The following is a 19,611-nucleotide window of genomic DNA, read 5'->3' as shown; positions in this document are numbered from 1 at the left end:
TATGTGATGGATTTTATTGGTGATGGAAAATGTAAATTTAAATACAGAATTACTGTGCTGGCAGAGAATGATTCTCGCCAGCAGAGGGCGCTGTTGTTTTTTTGTATATTTGGTTTGTGCGCAATAGACAGGAAATAGGAACTACATGCCACATGTTTAGCTTTAGCCATCAGAGGTAGAAGTCAGGTCTTTCTAGACTTAAGCTACGTCCATCCTTCTTTGTTCTTCCTCGGAAAGCATTGCTTGTGAGTACTTTGATTATTAATATGTTCTAAAGGTATTTTGGATGACAATTTGTGGGAAGTGTTTTAGTGAATTGTATTTAATAATGGTTTGTGTTGGTGATATGTCTGCATGGTGGCTATGTATATATATATTATTTTGGATGTATGTTCTTTACTATTCCTGCTACTTACGGTATTCATGGGAAAACATGAAGCTGTATTTGTGTAAATTATATTATTTGTGAAATATCATTTCAGTGTTTATTATCTAGTAATATTATGCTTGTATTAGCTTTGCGTGCCTTGTATTAGTGCAGGCTGCATGTTTAGTAACGTTTACATACAAACGTAATGTTTCTCTTCTGACAGAGAAAGTAAGTTATTTCTCTTTTTGCTTTTCTTTAGTTTCACTCTGTAGATATTTGAATGAACGTCACAATAAAAAGGACATAACACCTGTCACCTATCTACGAGTTTATCTGTCTGCTTAACTGTGGTCAGTTGGAGCAGTGAGGGCAGAACAGTGAAAAAGCACATTCCATCGTTAGTAACAAACCTCAGGTGGATGCTCAAGTCTAACCACGACATGTATCAGCTACAGGACAGCGAAACAATGTCGGTCCGCTCACAGGTTTCAAAAGGATCAAAATGTTCCAGTAAATCGTCAACCAGTATGGCTGCAGTCAACGCACGGGCTAAAGCGGAGGCAGCGCGAACGAGAGCAGCATTCGCTCAAAGGGAAATTGAAATGAGAGTCAAGCAAGCAGAGCTCAAGGTAGAGGAGACACGTCTGGAGGCCACATTAGAGGCGCTTCATAAACAAAGTGATGCAGAAGCTGCCCTCGCTGAAGCTAATGTATATGAAGCAGCAGTGAGCGAAATTGATGGAGAGCGATTGAGTGGTCGCTTTTCTCATACGTTTCAGACTATAGATCGCACCAGTGGTTATGTGAATGACCAAACTGTTCAAGATGATAAATTAGCACCATGTGAAGATGCGAAACCTCACAACATCCCAAACTCTTCTACGTTCACTCAGCTCAGACAGAGGGTTGATACGTTTGACCATACAAATAGACCCTATGTCTCACCACCTTTTACACAGGACGGTAACGTCTTACAACCATCTCAGTGGTTTACAACACAAGCACCAACACCGTACTCAGTACCATGGACTCCACCGCAAGAATCCTCAAACCTGCATGACCTCACCAGATTTCTAGCCAGACGCAAGTTGCTCACTGTAGGACTTACGAAATTTAGTGACAAGCCAGCGGATTATTGGGGCTGGAAGTCTTCATTTGAAAATGCTATTCGAGACTTACGCATGACGTCTAGTGAAGAGCTTGATTTATTAATCAAGTTGTTAGGGGAGGAGTCTTCACAACATGCAAAACGCCTTCGAGCAGTTCATGTCAACAACCCTTCTCTTGGACTGACTAAAGTGTGGGAGAGGCTGCAGGAGTGTTTTGGCTCTCCTGAAGCTTTGGAAAAGGCTCTGTTTGATAGGCTGGAATGTTTCCCCAGAATTACAAACAAAGACCCTAATTTACTACGTGAACTTGGAGACCTTCTCTTAGAGATAGACTCTGCTAAGAGTGAAGGTTACATCCCAGGACTACTGTACCTTGACACAGCTCGTGGAATACATCCTATAGTAGACAAACTTCCATTTAGCCTGCAGGAAAAATGGATGGTTCACGGAACAAGATATAAACAGGAATATTCAATGGCATTCCCTCCATTTTCAGTTTTTGCAGCCTTTATTAAGAATGAAGCCAGAATGAGGAACGATCCCAGTTTCACATCTTCAGTTTCTCCACCTAGCACAATCTTCAAAGCACGGAAATACTCAGAGAAGCATTTCAGCGCAAAGGTGCCTATCTCTGTCAACAAGACAGAAGTGGTTAATTCTGAACAAAGGCGTAACACAGTGAAAGGTGTCGAGGACCCTAGTAAAGAGTGTCCCATCCACAGAAAGCCTCATGCACTCAACAAATGCAGAGCGTTCAGGGAAAAGTCTCTGGAGGACCGTAAAGCATATCTGAAACAAAATCAGATATGTTTTCGATGCTGCAGTTCTTCCAGTCATCAAGCTAAGAACTGTAGGGCAGAGATCCACTGTGAAGAATGTCGCAGCGTCTCTCACATTGCTGCTCTTCATGCGGGACCCGCACCCTGGACAATGCACCGGGTTATAGAGCTCACTACAGATCATGGCGGGGAGCCAGCCTCAGTTTCACTTGCTGCTACTTCTATGCGTACAGAGGTATACAGAAATGAGACTGGTGGCTATTCATGTGCCAAGATCTGCCTTGTTTATGTATACCCAAAAGGGTTTTATGAAAAAGGGGTCAGAGTTTACGCAGTCCTAGATGATCAAAGTAATAGGTCCCTAGCTAGATCTTCCTTCTTTGACATCTTTGGCATTCCCAAAGACGCGTTCTCATATACTCTGAAGACTTGTGCAGGGGTATCGACTGTGACAGGGAGGAGAGCAAGCAATTTTATTGTAGAGTCAGTAGATGGCCAATCTAGCCTGCTCTTGCCTATGATTATTGAATGTGATATGCTTCCTGACAATCGGAATGAAATCCCTACCCCTGAAGCTGCTCGCTACCACCCTCACCTCAAAGATATTGCAGAAAAGATTCCAGCTCTTGATCCCAAAGCAAATATTTTGCTGTTGCTTGGTAGAGACATTATTCAGGCCCATAAGGCACTTGATCAGCGCAATGGACCTCCAAATGCACCGTTTGCACAGCGGTTGGCTCTTGGGTGGGTTATCGTTGGCGACAGTTGTCTTGGCGGGGTTCACAAACCTGGGCTTGTAAATGTTCACAAGATGAACATCTTGAGCAATGGGCGACCAAGCTATTTCTCCCAATGCCAACACAGCATCCAGGTAAAGGAGGGTTCCAGCTCTCAAGGTTCACTCAAGTTTAGCTCTTCTATTATTGGACAAGGAAGTGTACCAGCTGGTGCTGACACTTTGGGAGAGACAGTCTTTCAGTGTACAGATGCAGATGAAAAGCCCACCTACTCAATAGAAGAACAAATCTTCCTGCAGATAATGGAGAAAGAAGTCTACCAGGATGATTCGAATAGCTGGGTGGCTCCACTGCCTTTTCGTGTCCCGAGACCACGTCTCCCCAATAATAAGCAGCAAGCCAGCCAACGACTTTCCTCAGTGTGTCACACACTAAAGAGGTGACCTGAAATGAAACGACATTTCATAGAATTTATGCAAAGCATATTTGACAACGGACATGCAGAACCAGCACCGCCATTAAAAGAACATGAGGAATGCTGGTATCTTCCTTTCTTTGGGGTGTATCACCCTCGTAAGCCTGACCAGATAAGGGTAGTTTTTGACTCTAGTGCGTCCTACCATGGAGTGTCCTTAAACGATGTTCTTCTTACAGGCCCTAATCTCAACAACAGCTTACTGGGTGTGCTCATGCGGTTCCGTGAGAATCGAGTTGCAGTTACTGCTGATATCAAGCAGATGTTCCACTGTTTCTTGGTAAGGGAAGATCACCGGAACTTTTTGCGCTTCCTCTGGTACCGGAACAATGACCTGGCGGAACCCATAATGGAGTACCGCATGAGGGTGCATGTTTTTGGGAACAGTCCATCACCCGCTGTTGCAATCTATGGGCTCAGGAGGGCATCTTACAATCAGGATGACGACTCGAGCATACGTCACTTTGTGGAACGACACTTCTATGTCGATGACTGTCTTGTCTCATTTCCATCCGATCAGGAGGCCATTGTTGTCCTCAAGAAGGCCCAAGAAACACTGGCTGCATCCAATCTGACATTGCACAAGATTGCTTCTAATAGCATCAATGTAATGAGAGCATTTCCCAAGGAGGACCTTGCAAGGGGCCTAAAGGACCTCGACCTGGGAACAGATTTCCCACCAATGCAGCGAAGTCTGGGATTGAGCTGGGATATATCCACAGATGAGTTTACCTTTCAGGTATCTGCAACCATGAAGCCTTACACTCGTAGGGGGGTGTTATCGACAATAAACAGTCTATACGACCCACTTGGGTTGGCAGCTCCAGTCAGCATTCGAGGCAGAGCCTTGTTGAGGGAGCTTACCACAGAGGTATGTCAGTGGGATGACCCTTTCCCTGAGAAAAAGCTTCAAGTATGGCAAGAGTGGGAAAAATCCCTTGAAGAATTGGTAAACGTCAGGTTACCAAGAACATACACCTCCATTTCTCTTACCAGTTCTACAAACAGGCAGCTGTGTATATTTTGTGATGCCTCTACACTAGCTATTGCAGCTGTTGCCTACATTAAAGCTATGAATGCAGATGGCCAGAGCGAGCTTGGATTTGTGTTTGGCAAGGCCAAACTTGCACCACAGCCGGATGTAACTATTCCCAGACTCGAACTCTGTGCAGCTGTTCTAGCCGCGGAGATTGCAGATGGATGCAGATGGATGTCCAGTTCCAATCAGTGAGATTGTTCTCGGATACATTCGTAATGAATCCAGGAGGTTCTATACTTACGTAAGTAACCGTGTGCAGAGAATCAGGAAGTCATCCTTACCAGAACAATGGAGCTATGTTCCCACAGACTTAAACCCGGCAGACCTCGCTTCAAGATCTGTTCCAGCAAGCACCTTGATGTCTAGCGTGTGGCTAAAGGGTCCAGACTTCCTGTTAAAGCAAGCAATATGTGAGGAGGATAAGCAAGAATCCTTCTGTCTAGTAAACCCTGAGTTTGACCCTGAGATTCGCCCATCTGTGACATCTTACGCCACTCGAGTTGGAGAGTCTTCTTTGGATCCAAGACGTTTCGAGTCATTCTCATCTTGGAAAAAACTTGTGAAGACAATTTCAAGGCTAATCCATATAGCTAGCTCCTTCAAGCGAGACGACAGCAGGAGCAATTGTCAAGGCTGGCACATCTGCAAGGATCTTTGCCCAGAAGACCTGGATAAAACTAAGATGGTCATCATACGCGGTCTACAATTCAAGATGTTCCCTGAGGTCTTTGCATGCATTCAGGCAGGGAAGGAGATTCCAAAGCAGAGCCAGCTCGTAAGGTTGTCTCCTTATCTGGACGATGCTGGTTGCCTCAGGGTAGGGGGTCGTCTATCACAATCTAGTCTGGAAAGTGATGAAAGGAACCCACTTATCATTCCTCGTCGTCACCATATAACTACCCTACTAGTACGACACTACCATCAGCAAGTACAGCATCAAGGACGCCACTTTACGGAGGGTGCAGTAAGGTCAGCTGGTCTGTGGGTTATTGGCGGAAAGCAGTGTGTCAGTGCTGTGATTCACAGCTGCGTAACCTGCCGCAAGCTCCGATGGAGAAGAGAGACACAGAAAATGGCTGACTTACCTGTGGATCGTCTGAGCACCGACCCGCCATCCTCTTACGTTGGGGTCGATGTGTTTGGGCCTTGGTCAGTCACTTTTCGTCGAACACGGGGAGGCTGTGCCACCAGTAAACGATGGGCGGTCATCTTTAGCTGTATGAGTACTCGAGCCATACACATTGAGGTGATGGAGTCAATGGAAGCTTCGAGTTTCATTAATGCGTTGCGGCGATTTCTCTCCATTCGTGGCCCAGTAAAACAGTTGAGGTCTGACTGTGGGACCAACTTCCTGGGCGCATGCAAGGAGCTTGGTATTGACTCAAGACAGTGTGATAATCAGATAATACAGGATTTCTTAAGTGACAACGGATGTACATGGGTTTTTAACCCACCTCATGCTTCCCATATGGGTGGCAGTTGGGAACGCATGATTGGGGTGACAAAGCGTATACTTGACTCAATGCTTATGGGTATTACACACCAGAAATTGACCCATGAAGTGTTAACGACCTTTTTGGCAGAGGTAACAGCCATAGTCAATTCGCGACCCCTCATCCCAGTATCCACGGACCCAAGTTTTCCACTCATCTTAACGCCTGCAACCCTTCTCACCCAGAAAGTTGGAGTGCCGTTAATACCTCCAGGTACCTTCAATGAAAGTGACCTGTTTCAACGCCAATGGAGACAGGTGCAGTATCTTTCCAATGTTTTCTGGCATCGGTGGAAGAACCAGTACCTTTCTACACTCCAAGAGCGCAGGAAATGGCATTTGACAAGACCTAATCTGTGAGAGGGGGACATTGTGTTGTTGAAGGACAGTCAAGTCAAGAGGAACCAGTGGCCTATGGGTATGGTGGTAAAAACTTTCTCTAGTCACGATGGAAAGGTGAGGAAAATTGAGGTTAAGGTTGCATCTGGGGGAGAGTGTAAAACCTTCTTGAGACCCATAACAGAAACCGTACTCCTCCTTCCACATACTAATGACAAAGATGGTGAAGGAGAAAGAGTTTGATTCTGACGTCTTACAGACGTCAGGCGGGGAGTGTGCTGGCAGAGAATGATTCTCGCCAGCAGAGGGCGCTGTTTTTTTTATATTTTTATTTTTGTATATTTGGTTTGTGCGCAATAGACAGGAAATAGGAACTACATGCCACATGTTTAGCTTTAGCCATCAGAGGTAGAAGTCAGGTCTTTCTAGACTTAAGCTACGTCCATCCTTCTTTGTTCTTCCTCGGAAAGCATTGCTTGTGAGTACTTTGATTATTAATATGTTCTAAAGGTATTATGGATGACAATTTGTGGGAAGTGTTTTAGTGAATTGTATTTAATAATGGTTTGTGTTGGTGATATGTCTGCATGGTGGCTATGTATATATATATTATTTTGGATGTATGTTCTTTACTATTCCTGCCCGGTTTTCATGGGAAAACATGAAGCTGTATTTGTGTAAATTATATTATTTGTGAAATATCATTTCAGTGTTTATTATCTAGTAATATTATGCTTGTATTAGCTTTGCGTGCCTTGTATTAGTGCAGGCTGCATGTTTAGTAACGTTTACATACAAACGTGATGTTTCTCTTCTGACGGAGAAAGTAAGTTATTTCTCTTTTTGCTTTTCTTTAGTTTCACTCTGTAGATATTTGAAGGGAACGTCACAATAAAAAGGACATAACACCTGTCACCTATCTACGAGTTTATCTGTCTGCTTAACTGTGGTCAGTTGGAGCAGTGAGGGCAGAACAATTACATTGCCATTTTGAATATTGCGTTGCCATTTTGAATATTGCATTGTCATTTTGCATATTGTATTGCCATTTTGCAAATTGCATTGCAAATTGAATTTTGCTACACATATTCCATAGTCGTGCAGTTGATTGTACAAATCGATTTAGCAAGAAACTGGAGCCGTAGTTTTACAGACAGCCGAAATCTTAAAAAGTAAGTGTTGTACTCGGTCACATATGGCCGATACCCAACCCGCTAATAGGACTGGATAGGTGCCAATATTCAGATCTATGCATCTCTACTTACAACGACCATTGTTCGACCATTGTAGCCATCAGTTAAATAACTACAGGGGATATTCCAGAAAGCGGTTTAGCAGTATTTCAGGATAAGCAAAATTTAATATTAAGAATATGGCAGCAACATAATCTATTATCAATTTATTAACTACAGGGATTGAGAACTTATTTTTAATTGTATTTTTATCAGATATTAATTGTATACAGATAAGGCTATAAATCAACCCATCTCCACCCAGATGCTGTTTTGTCGAAAATGAATCTGTATTTTCATTATGTCAGGTGTCTTTTATTTTTCGAAAGAAGGAATGGTTTGTAGAGGGGTGCATTAATCCTCAGCAGCAGCAATATGAATTATAACATTAAAACCAGTTTTTTGAAAGAAAATAGTTAATTGAAGAACATTGTTTGTATACTTCAACTTTTGGTTCTTTGCGTTTGTCTTTTTATATTGTTAACATTTAATGGTTTTTTTATTATATATTTTGGGTTTGGGTCCCAGGCAGATGATAAATCTCCCTTTTGGGTTCGCAGGTGAAAAAAACCCATGATATGCAAGGAAATTTGTTAATTTGCTGACGACAGATACTGAACTAGCAGCACAGAGGCTACAACGAGATCTTGATTTAATTAGCGACTGGGCTGATACCAGGCAGATAAAATTTAGTGTAGATAAATGTCAGGTGATCCATGCAGGGAGCAGAAATATGAAGTACTGATATTTTATGGGTTCCACTGAAATAAAGGTAGCTGATTACGATGTGTATGTACAGATCTCGATGTGTATGTTGATGCTTCCATGTCCCACTCTCGCCAGTGTGGGGAAGCAATTAAAAAGGCCAATAGGATGTTGGGTTACATCTCTAAGTGTGTAGTGTCAAGGGAGGTAATGCTACGATTACACAATTCCTTGGTAAGACCCCACCTAGAATATTGTGTGCAGTTTTGGTCACCATACCTTAAAAAGGACATTGCTGCCTTGGAAAGGGGTCAACATAGGGCTACAAGAATGATTCCTGGTCTTAGAGGAATGTCTTATGAGGAGAGGTTAGTTGAGCTAAATCTGTTTAGCCTTGAGCAAAGGGCACATGATCCAGGTCTATAAGATTCTAACAGTTCTGGATGCTGTTCAGCCAAATAGTTACTTCAATATTAGTTTAAATACTAGAACTCGTGGCAATAGGTGGAAATTAGCGGGAGAACATTTTAAAATGAATTTGAGGAAGCACTTCTTTACACAGCATGTAGTTAGGATTCCTGCTAGTGTAGTACAAGCTAAAACCCTGGGTTCCTTTACATCAGGGCTAGATAAGATTTTAACAACCCTGAGCTTTTAGGTGAATTATCCCCAAGTGAGCTTGATGGGCCGATTGGCCTCCTCTTGTTTGTAAACTTATTATGTTTGTTTTGTTCTCCCATTTTATTTCGATAATGCAGAGAGCTTTGGGCGGAGTGTTTGAAAGCTCTGTTTCTTTTCGTTTTATTTTAAATACAGGAACCCCTTCACATTCATGAGGGTTAACTTGTATGTTGGACTTGATGCTGTTATATTAACATTGTTTAGATGTTACACGGTCTGGCCCTGACGATGCAGACTGCAGACAGTCGGCTGAGTTTGTATTTTTATTCCCATCCTTCATACGTGTGAATCCTGACCTCTTTCATCTCGATCTTCTCTACTGCAGGATGATGTTCAGGCTTCTGCTGCTCCTCTGCCTTGGACACTGTCTCCTTGCTGTCTTTGGGGCAAACAAAGGTGAGTAAGAGCCTCACAGTGATCCTGTGTGTAATTAGTTGTGTATGTCAGTGCCTCCCTGCTTTGTAATTATACGGTAATGTGAGTGTCTGATGGGGGTGTCTGCTGTAACATTCTCCCATGTAGGGAACGGGGGGGGGTCTCTCACTGTCTGTGTCTGTTGTGCTGTAAAGACTGTAACTTAATCAGCTGCTTGTTTCCTTTACCTGCTGTATGATGATATTAAGCTGAAGTTAAGCTGTGGTATGTGATTAGTACAGAGTCATATGGCACAATTAATGGACCAATCAGTGTGGAGAGCTGGCACTGTCTATAATGTAGTTAATATAATAACCTGTTAATGACTTTATTCTGTATATTAATCAGCTATCTACGCTGATGTTGGAGGCACTGTCACGCTGCCCTGTGATGGACCAGCAGCTTCAGACACCAAGAAGGTTATGTGGATGTTTGATGGCAGGCCTGTCTTTTGGTTTAAAAATGAGAGCTGGTGTGGAACTGGTCGTTATGTGAATCGAACTCGGCTTGGATCCATTGAACAGAACAACTTCTCTTTGGTCATTAATCCTATCAGAAAAGAGGATGCCGGGGTGTATACGTGTCGAATCAATGGTGAAGATATACAAATCATTCGCCTTAATTTCACAGGTCAGTGATCCTTCTGCCAGTTCCCCTTCCCCCTTTAACCCCCCGAGACCCGTCTCTGTGGGTCAGAGCCTCCTACAGCTCAGTCTGCCCCCCGACCCGCATGAACAGAACCGTGACCCAGAAGCTGAGAGCAGTAGGGACTCTCTGCAAGCCGTCTCTATCCCCCAGCCCCCAGCTCTCTGCTGCTACCCTGCATCTCACACTCACTGCTGCAGCTCTGAGTTACAGGCTCATGCTGACTCTGCTGCTTCTGTCCCTCTCTGTCGGCAGGAGGCCGGAATCAAACAGCTGCAGTCACCACCACTGTTTGCACAAATTTATTTAATGTAAATGAGGCTGTTAGCGCCTCGGACCCCTGGCCTCCAACCCACCCAGTCTGGGTTTTAGTGATGCCCATGATGATGCGTTCAGTGTCACTGTGGTGTGTTGATGCTAAAAGCATGTGTGTGTTTTAATAAGTGGTATGAATATGATGGGATGTTACAGGCTCCCTAATGTACGTATGTGAGCAGCATGCAAACGCATGGCTAGTGGTCAGAGATAATGGCTGTATGACAGGGTTTGGCACAAACAGGAATAAACAGGCACCAGAATTCACACAGGATCTGCTGATTAGTTTCTCTTTTCCCTCCCGGATCAGATACTGTTTACAGGCCATACAGAGAGAGAGAAGATCCTCCAGGTGAGTTTATATCCTGTGTGATAAACATGCTTCTGCCCCAGTGTATAAGCTGCTATCTGTATCCAATTTATCTGCTTCCTGTCTCTGTATGAATAGTTATTGACTGAACGTAGTTCTTGCCATGAGACAGACACTAACATGACATTAAACATACACACCTACCTACAGTACCCACCTACCTCTAATAGTGGATTCTTAATATATTTATTTACATGCTTTTGCTTAGTAATGATAATTATTTATATCCAATTATTATATTATTAATAAGTAATCAAAATTACCTGAGTTGATCGTGTTTGCCAGGATTAAATTGTCCCATCAGTCAAACCAGTGACAATGTTGACAGTGTTGGCAAAGTTACCCACAGAAGTAACCCATTACAGATAGAGGTGTAAAGTTCAAGTTCAGAAAGTACAAATCCAGATCAAGGTTTTGTTTCAACCAACCACACGGAAAAATGTTTCTTTGAATGAACTCAATTAAATCATGTACAGTGGTTCCACACAACTAGAATGAGTATTTTGAAAATGAAACATTCTCATTAAATTTTCTCATGTCTAATTAAACCAACTGAATTGGTTGCTAGACTGCATAACATTATTTATCAGGGCTGAGTGAAGGTGACAGCTCCCCTAGTGGCTATAGGAGTACATTTTCCCTGGAGCAGATATAATGGGTAGAGGCCTCATTGCTTTTAGACTGCGACTTGGGATAGGAGAACAAATTAAACCATTTTGCTCATTTAATATTCAGGTTTTTACTAGGCTTAATTTTTAGAAGCCAGTTGTTCTTGAGAATGGTGTGTCACAGATATTAGTCTCACATTTTATAATTAGTCTTCAGGGTCCTTTTGGGTTGCTGGAGTTAGCTGCTGTATGCCAATTGACCCCTTGCCTTTAGTTCTGTGGGGTACTTGGTGTGTGACTCTAAAGGAATCCTGAAAGGTTTTATTCTATTTGTCTGCTTTGGAGGCTTATAGCTGGGAGGAGATAGCACGTTACTTGAAGAATGACCAGTCCTGCTTCTCTTAGCAGTTGGTCAGCCAAAAACCTCCCCCCAGGAATCTCCCAGAGACCGCATACAGAGTACCCCCAAGGAGGCCATTGCCTCCCCCCAGCCACTGACCAGCACACAAGACCCCACCAAGATCCATTTCTTTTCCAACTGTATTTATTAGAATTTTAACCAATAACACTAAATGATACAAAAGATACAAATGATGGTCTTGACCTTAATACCCCCCCACACCTCCCTCCCTGTCGTACAAAATAAAATTGAAATAAATGATTTATATCAACAATACAGGTTAATCAGAATAATTGAAAAATAATTATAACAAAAAGAAATTATGTATATTTACATATACTTATCCATACACACACACACACACACACACACATATATATTCATACAGATACACACCCCTGTACATATAAATGGTGTATATATATATATATATATAGAATAATACTACTAATAATAATTACCTAACATAAGAAAAAATAATTCTAGTGGTCTCTCTAAATTACTAACATTTATAAGTAGTGGGCCTACAGATCTAAATGTGTTGTTGTAGGAAGCAGTACCAAGGATCAATGGACAGTCTCAGGTTGTATTCAATTTCTTATATTGTTCATCAAGTTGTTAGCTAGTCAGAGGGAAGAGTTTTCATTTTTTCAAAAAGGGTGGATCACGGGCCCCCAGTTATCAGTAAAAATTTTACTTGAGCTTCCAATGCAATACTTTATTTTTTCCAGTTTTAAAAAGGATATTAGATCCCAAAGCCACATTGATGCACGTGGTGGCTGTATGGACTTCCATTCCAACACGATCCTTCTTCGTGCCAGAAGAGAGGCAAAAGACAAAGTATTTTGAGCCGTAGTCATCAATACTGTTCCATCTCCTGGTTTTCCAAACAAGGCCATTTTTGTCAGCTTCGGAGGTGAACGCGAGCACGGAAGCAGGCGAACGAAGCCAAAAGGTCCGGTGAAGGGTTTATTAAAGGCAAAAGGACAGGTGCAGACAACGACGGACCATACAACGATGACAGATCTGGGGAATACAGACTGAGACTCGGACTAAATACACAAGACTAGGTAACAGAGAACGAGCGACAGGTGGGAACAATTAGGGCGAAACAGGAGGTAATGAGGTGGGCGTGGCACACATCGGGAGCGGACGGAGCGGGGCGTGACAATTTTGGCAGTAGGTTTTATGTTCAGCTCAAATGCCTCATTTAGAAATTTAAAAACAAATCTCCAAAAGCCTCTCAGTTTACAACATGACCAAAACATGTGAACAAAGTCAGCCTTAGTTAAGTGACATCTGTCGCAAGTTTCTTCTAAGTTGGGATAAATTCTAGAAAGTCTGGCCTTAGTATAGTAGACCTGGTGGGTAATTTTAAATTGAATTAAGCCCAACCGGGCACTTGATGTACTTCGGTTTACCATTCTAAGTGCTTTCTCCCACGTTTCATCAGACAATACAATCCCCAATTCTTTATCCCATTCTAATTTAATTTTGCCCGTTGGTGTGTTATTTATGGACATAATTACGTTATATATTTTAGAGATTTGACCTCTAGGATGGAGGGGAATTTGCAAAATGTGTTCTAATGCAGAAGGAGCCGGCAGAGACGGAAAGCTTGGACTTTGAGACTGAATAAAATGTCTGATCTGGAAATACCGAAACAAGTGAGATTGTGGCAATTTTAATTTTTCAGAGGGAACTAAAGCTAGCAAAAGTGTTGTCAATATAGAGATCAGTACATTTACCAAGACCTAACTTTTGCCATATCGCAAACGTACGGTATAGTTGGGCTGCATTGAAACTATCATTACATATAGGGCTTAACATAGAAAAATTTTAATTTATATTTTTGACGAAATTGGGACCATATTTTAAGTGTAGAGGCCACAATGGGACATGACGTATAATGCGAAGGAGAAAAGGGTAGTTTTGCTGTTATTGGAGACAAGAGTGATGAAGATTTGCAGGCATATACCTCCATCTTACACCATTCTGTCTCTGGGGACTGAAACCAACAAATGATTTTTTGTATGTTTGCTGCCCAGTAATAGCCCCTAAGATTGGGCAGAGCTAGCCCTCCCTCCGCTCTCGGTCTTTCAAAGAGTTCTTTACATACTCTAGGATTTTTACCTCCCCATAAAAAAGAGGTAATCATAGTATCAACCGACTGGAAAAAAGATTTTGGAAGGAAAGTTGGGAGGCACTGAAATAAATATAAAAACCTTGGTAAGATATTCATTTTGACACAGTTAATTCTGGCAGTAAGAGATAGGTATAGTGTATTCCATCTATCAAAGTCCAGTTTCATTTTATTGAGCAGAGGAGTAAAGATCTCTTTATGCAAGTCTGTGAAGGTTGGTATGATATTGATACCTAAGTACCTAAAGCCAGATTTAGACACTGAAAAAGGCAAGATGTTTTCTGGTATCTGTAGGGCTAAACTATTAATAGGAAAACATTCACTCTCCAAAAAATTTAATTTATACCCTAAAAAACTGCCAAATTCCCTTAATATTTGTATTACTTCAGTTACATTGTTCCCCGGATCTGAAATATACAACAACAGATCATCAGCCTAAAGTGAGACTCGATGTTCTATACCCATCATTTTGATTCCTTTTAAGGACTGTGACGTTCTTAAGTTGATGGCTAGGGGCTCTATGGCTAAAACAAAAAGGAGAGGGCTTAATGGGCATCCCTGTCTGGTGCCCCTATGCAGCTGAAAAAATTGTGAAGGCAATGTATTAGTGACAACTGATGCCTTAGGGGAAGAAAACAACAACTTCACATAGGAAGAACATTTTGGGCCAAAATTAAACTTTTCGAGTACTGCAAATAAGTAGTCCCACTCAACTCTATCAAATGCTTTCTCAGCATCTAAAGAGACAACTACTTCCGGGCTATCTCCCACTGTATTGGAGTGTATGACACTTAGAAATCTGCGAACATTTGGTAAAGGAATGTCTTCCTTTAATAAAACCTGTCTGGTCAGGAGAGATAACACTTGGCATGATGGGTTCTATTGTAGAAGCTAGAAGTTTTGCCAAGATTTTGACATCAACGTTCAGTAATGAAATTGGTCTATAAGATCCACAGTGAAGTGGATCTTTACCTGGTTTCAGGAGGAGTGTAATGGATGCTTCTGTTAGTGTCTGTGGAAGTTCTCCCCGCGCCAATGAATATTCAAACATTTTCAGAAGCAAGGGGGCGAGTCTATCTGAAAAAACCTTGTAAAACTCAGCTGGATAGCCGTCTGGACCTGGTGTTTTATTACTTTGCATTGCTCTAATGGAATCTTGTATTTCCTTTATTTGAAGTGGCTGTTCCAGTTCTTCTTTCTTAATAGAATCAATTACCGGGATATTCAAATTTTCCAAAAAAGTAAACATTTTTGAATTGTCATTTTGAAATTCAGATGTATATAGGTCCGAATAGTACTACTTGAATGTATCATTAATTTCTCGGGGGTCAACCGTCAACTGTAAAGACGTGTTGTGAATTTGAGGGATTAAACGAGATGCGGATTTACATTTCAACTGATTAGCTAAAATACGGCCTACTTTTTCACCAATGTTTAGTTTTATTGTATTATTAAACGATCGTATTGAGCCTGAAGTTCCAGCCTCTTAATCCTCAATTCTTGTGTGGGGTTTACTGATAGTTGTTGATCTAGAATAGTTATTGCATCTATTAACTGCTGTTGTTCATGTTCCTTTGATTTTTTATATGCAACAGTATACGAGAGAACTTCTCCCCTGATTACGATTTTCAGTGTTTCCCATATAATGGAGAGGGAAACAAAATCAGAAGCATTAGTTAATAAAAAAATATCTATAACTTCTGATATAAATGCATGAAAATGATCATCTGCAAGCAGAGAGGTGCTTAATCTCCAGAAGGGACGATCTCTCTGATTCAGTGCGAAATGCAGATCTAAAAGAACATGTGAATGATCTGATTCAACTATTGTTGAATATTCTATATTTGCAACAGATGGTAAAAGCTGGTTATCTATGAAAAAGTAATCTATCCTTGAATAAGAAAGATGTACATGAGAAAAATAAGAAAACACGTTAGTTTGCGGAAAGAAAAATCTCCAGGGGTCTTGACATCCCATTTGTGTCATAGTGGTAGATAGGGCTTGGGCCATTTTACTGGGACGTAGACTTTTAGGGTTTGAACTATCTAAAGCTGGGTCTATAGCACAATTCATATCACCACCGAGAATAATCTGATATCTATTCACGTCTGGTAACTTGGAAATAAGCTTATGAACAAAGGATGCATCATCCCAGTTAGGTGCGTACACACATGCTACTACAACAGGGGTATAAAAGAGGTAACCTGAAATTATAATGTATCTTCCTTGAATATCTGGGATAATGAATTGCACTTTTTTATTAATTAAAATTGCTGCTCCTCTCGCCTTAGTGTTAAATTGAGAGTGGTAAACTTGCCCTACCCATGGTCTCCTGAGCCTCATATGATCTGCCACTTGTAAATGTGTTTCCTGTAGGAATGCTATATCTGTGTTCAGTTTTTTTAGGTGGGTGAAAATACGAGATATTTTAACTGGCCCATTCATACCCTTAACATTCCAGCTGATGAACCGCACAGGTGTACCCACACCCTGTGCCCTGCTAAACTGCGCTATCATTTAGTACCACCACCATTGAGTTCTAAACCAGTACTGACCATCCACATGCATATCCAAAGCCCAATACATCAAATATTCGACCACATGTCCAAAAAATATAATACAAAGAAACATAATAGCAAATAAAACAAAAAAAATGTAATCCTAAACCAAACAATAAACCAAACATATCCTATGCTTCTTCCTCACATCGGGTCAAGCTGCTGGCCCCCTTGTACTTGAGACCCCTGAAAGTCCATTAACTATACAGCGCATAGAGGGGTTACCAACTACAGAAACAAACTCTTAAACTACTGAAATCTTGTACAATATCAAAGCATTTGTAATGTAAGCAACAAAACAAATGTTTACCACGAGTCATAGCAAAAAGAATACTTGCGCATAACGTAAGATTAAAGCACACCATACAATTTTGAACAATCAATCAGGAGGTTAAATTGTTTTAAACCACCCGCATAGATATTGGGACAGCTTTCGCTAATAAATACCACATAATTCTGTCTAGTCTGTTCAACGGGTATATATACAGGTTTATCATAAAAGCTGAAATCACCAGTACTAGCTTGTTCAGTCGGGCACTCGCTGGTCGTAAAACAGCTTTGCCTCCTCTGGCGTGGTAAAGGTGAAAGTCTCTCCCTCATAAGTAACCCTAAGACGGGCTGGATAGAGCACTTGGAACTGGATGTTTCTGGGTGAGGGTAAAATGCGGACTGTTTACAAACAATGGATTTTATGTTTATAAACAGACGTGTCGCAAATGACGCATGCCGCGTAGACAGATCACGTGGCATAGAAAGAAACCCATACGACGTTACCTAATCACGGGGTGCGTTCGAGGTGTGTCTGCAGCTGACGTGACGTGGGCCACATTGCTGAGCTCCTCGAAGGCTCTTTTTTTTCCGTCCGGCGGAATCCGCATTTTACCCTGTTTCTCTGGGACAGCACGTGTTTAATGGGGTTAAATGCCACGCGCTTCTTTGCCAGGGCGGTGCTGAGGTCCGGGTAGATCCTAACCGTCTTCCCTTTATACTTCAGCTCATGTCCTTTAGCCCACCTCAGCACACGCTCCTTCTCCTGAAATCTATGGAAGCACACCACGAATGGTCTGGGGGGCTGGTGCGAAGCTGGTTTCGGGCGAGGCACGCGGTGTGCTCTCTCAAGTTCTGGTGGGTTATCGAACAGCTTAGTGTCCGTTAATTCCTGTAGCAAAGTTCATACGAAAGCAAGAGGGTCCTGGCTGGCTTCACTGTCCTCAGGGATATTGACAATTCTCAGGTTGGTTCGGCGCGATCAATTTTCCAAGTCTTTAATACGGTCCAGTACAGCCGTATTCTGGGTTTGCAGACTCTTAATAGATTTCTCAACCGCAAACAACAAGTTAAAGTTCTCGCGAACGCGGAATTCCGCTGTAACCAAGCGGCTCTGGAAACTGTCCACTGTCTCACGTAGGGCATTCACAGAGGTCTGAAGCGGGCCAATAGATTCCTGAATGAGCGCGGAAATATCTTCTTTAATACTAATGCGTTGTTTAGTTAATTCGAACACAAGCTGATTCATAGAAATGTTTTCGCTTTCGCCAGTTGAATCATGCTGTTTCTCTGCGCTAGCGCACTCGGCCGTGGTAGCTAACTTGCTAGCGATGCTGGTCGCAGACCTCGTAGTCGGTGCTGAGTGGACTGGTTTTTGCTTCGAACCGCTCATGTTACGTCCAAAAGCCTTTTAATCAAGATCACAACTACCATGAACAATTTGCGTTGTTGTTCGTTCAAATAAGTGTATCAAGTGCAAAATTTGAAAAGTTGGTCGGGAGCTCCTCTCACACACACCTTACTGCTCCATGGTCAAACCGGAAGTCACCAAGATCCAGTTGGCTGCAGTCAACATCACACTTTTCTATATCGGGGTTTTTTATACTCTTCCCCTGTTCAACATCATCACGATGGATTAAAAAAAAAAAAAAAGTATTACATCAAAGGCAGTACCATAATATACTATGCAAATGTACATCCAGCACCTTTGGTCTACAGGAGAGTGGGCGGTACCAGGAGCTACACAACAAAGGGCGTCACAGCTCTCCTAACACCTTTCTGTGTATATTACCCATCATCCAAGGCCACGAGGCCAGGACTGGGAATCGAAATGGTCTTAATCAACAAATATGCAACCCCAGGGTGGCATTTCATGAACAACCGCAACTGTTCAATTTTTATTATAGAGAGAGAACATCCTGTAAGGTCAGTATTTGGTATAGGTCGTCTTCATGACGGTGGGTGAAATAAATCACGGCTGCTGTTAGATTATATATGTAATTTAAATTGAATGAAAGCAATTCAGCTGGTTTACTTGACATGAAAAAAATTAACTCAACTATATTCTATTCTCAGAACATAAAGTGAATGCATCAACTTAAAGAATGTTTCATTTTCAGAATACTCATTCTAGTTGTGTAGAACCACTGTTCATGATTGAATTGAGGGGGGTCCATAACAGCTGCAGAAAGGGGTCAGACGGGAAGCTGCTCTGGGTCGGGCTGTCGGCTCGGTGATGAGGCTCTACTGGCTGCTTCAGTGAGATTTTACACTGACTGAGGATCGAGTGTCTGTGTGAAAATGTGTCTGGACACTTACTGATCTCTCTGCTTTCCACAGGGGCGTCTTCAGGAGGAAACTCAGTGGGGATTGGGGTGACTGTGGTGATTGTGGTGGTTGTGGGGATTGGGGAGATTGTGGTGGTTGCATTGTTATTCAGAAGAAGGAAGAACCAGCTAAGGACTAGAAGGCCAGCTGATCTGGTACGGTCTACTGAATATTCCCTGATTGACATGAATAAAGATGACAGTGTAAATCAGAGTACAGAGGAACCAGCCAATGAAGGTCTGGCTCATCCTACACAGTCTTCTGCAAATGGTCTGCTTAATGGGGTTAGTGACCATTTTGGAGGCTGCAGTGTTAATCAGAGGACCGCTGACTGCTTGGACTCGCCTACTTGGACTCAAGTGCAAGGCTCTATGCAGGATGGTGTGGACGGCGTCACTGTCACCGCTACCCCCTGTCCGGGAGAATCCGCACACACACTGTGTCCGGATAGCCTCCAGCAGCAGCAGGGTTCTGCAGATCTTATATGAATTTATATCAAAGTATATTTCTATAATAAATTGTAATATTTTATAATAGTTTTTTCCATGTGTAACGGGTGGTCCAGGTAAGAGACGTGGATCCAGTAATGCGGGATGATATGTCCT

The 19,611-nt window shown here is 42.2% G+C and overlaps 1 protein-coding gene across 2 annotated transcripts; it reads left to right on the top strand.

The window, feature by feature from the left end:
• The first annotated feature begins 4,683 nt into the window (after positions 1 to 4,683).
• On the top strand, positions 4,684 to 19,601 carry LOC111853447 (uncharacterized). Of its 2 annotated transcripts, none has more exons than XR_011990110.1 (5): positions 4,684 to 6,818; positions 9,284 to 9,354; positions 9,721 to 10,002; positions 10,643 to 10,684; positions 19,019 to 19,601. XR_011990110.1 is itself a non-coding variant. In XM_072711434.1 (5 exons), the coding sequence occupies exons 1-5, from the start codon at positions 8,398 to 8,400 to the stop codon at positions 19,492 to 19,494; spliced, it is 1,119 nt and encodes a 372-aa protein (XP_072567535.1). In that variant the 5' UTR covers positions 7,086 to 8,397; the 3' UTR covers positions 19,495 to 19,601. The 2 variants fall into 2 exon arrangements, 1 of the variants encoding a protein (XP_072567535.1); XM_072711434.1 differs by lacking the exon at positions 4,684 to 6,818 and adding an exon at positions 7,086 to 8,645.
• Positions 19,602 to 19,611: the final 10 nt, after the last annotated feature.

Source organism: Paramormyrops kingsleyae, chromosome 4, assembly GCF_048594095.1.
Source record: "Paramormyrops kingsleyae isolate MSU_618 chromosome 4, PKINGS_0.4, whole genome shotgun sequence".
Lineage (NCBI taxonomy): Eukaryota > Metazoa > Chordata > Actinopteri > Osteoglossiformes > Mormyridae > Paramormyrops > Paramormyrops kingsleyae.
This window is presented reverse-complemented; position numbering and strand designations above follow the sequence as displayed.

What these genes read in the sequence shown, in the direction of transcription:
- LOC111853447 (XM_072711434.1), top strand. Translation starts at nt 8,398, where the DNA reads ATGTCCCACTCTCGCCAGTGTGGGGAAGCAATTAAAAAGGCCAATAGG. An exon ending in CATTCGCCTTAATTTCACAG is followed by an intron (nt 10,003 to 10,642) that starts GTCAGTGATCCT and finishes CTCCCGGATCAG; the next exon opens with ATACTGTTTACAGGCCATAC. An exon ending in AGAGAGAGAAGATCCTCCAG is followed by an intron (nt 10,685 to 19,018) that starts GTGAGTTTATAT and finishes TGCTTTCCACAG; the next exon opens with GGGCGTCTTCAGGAGGAAAC.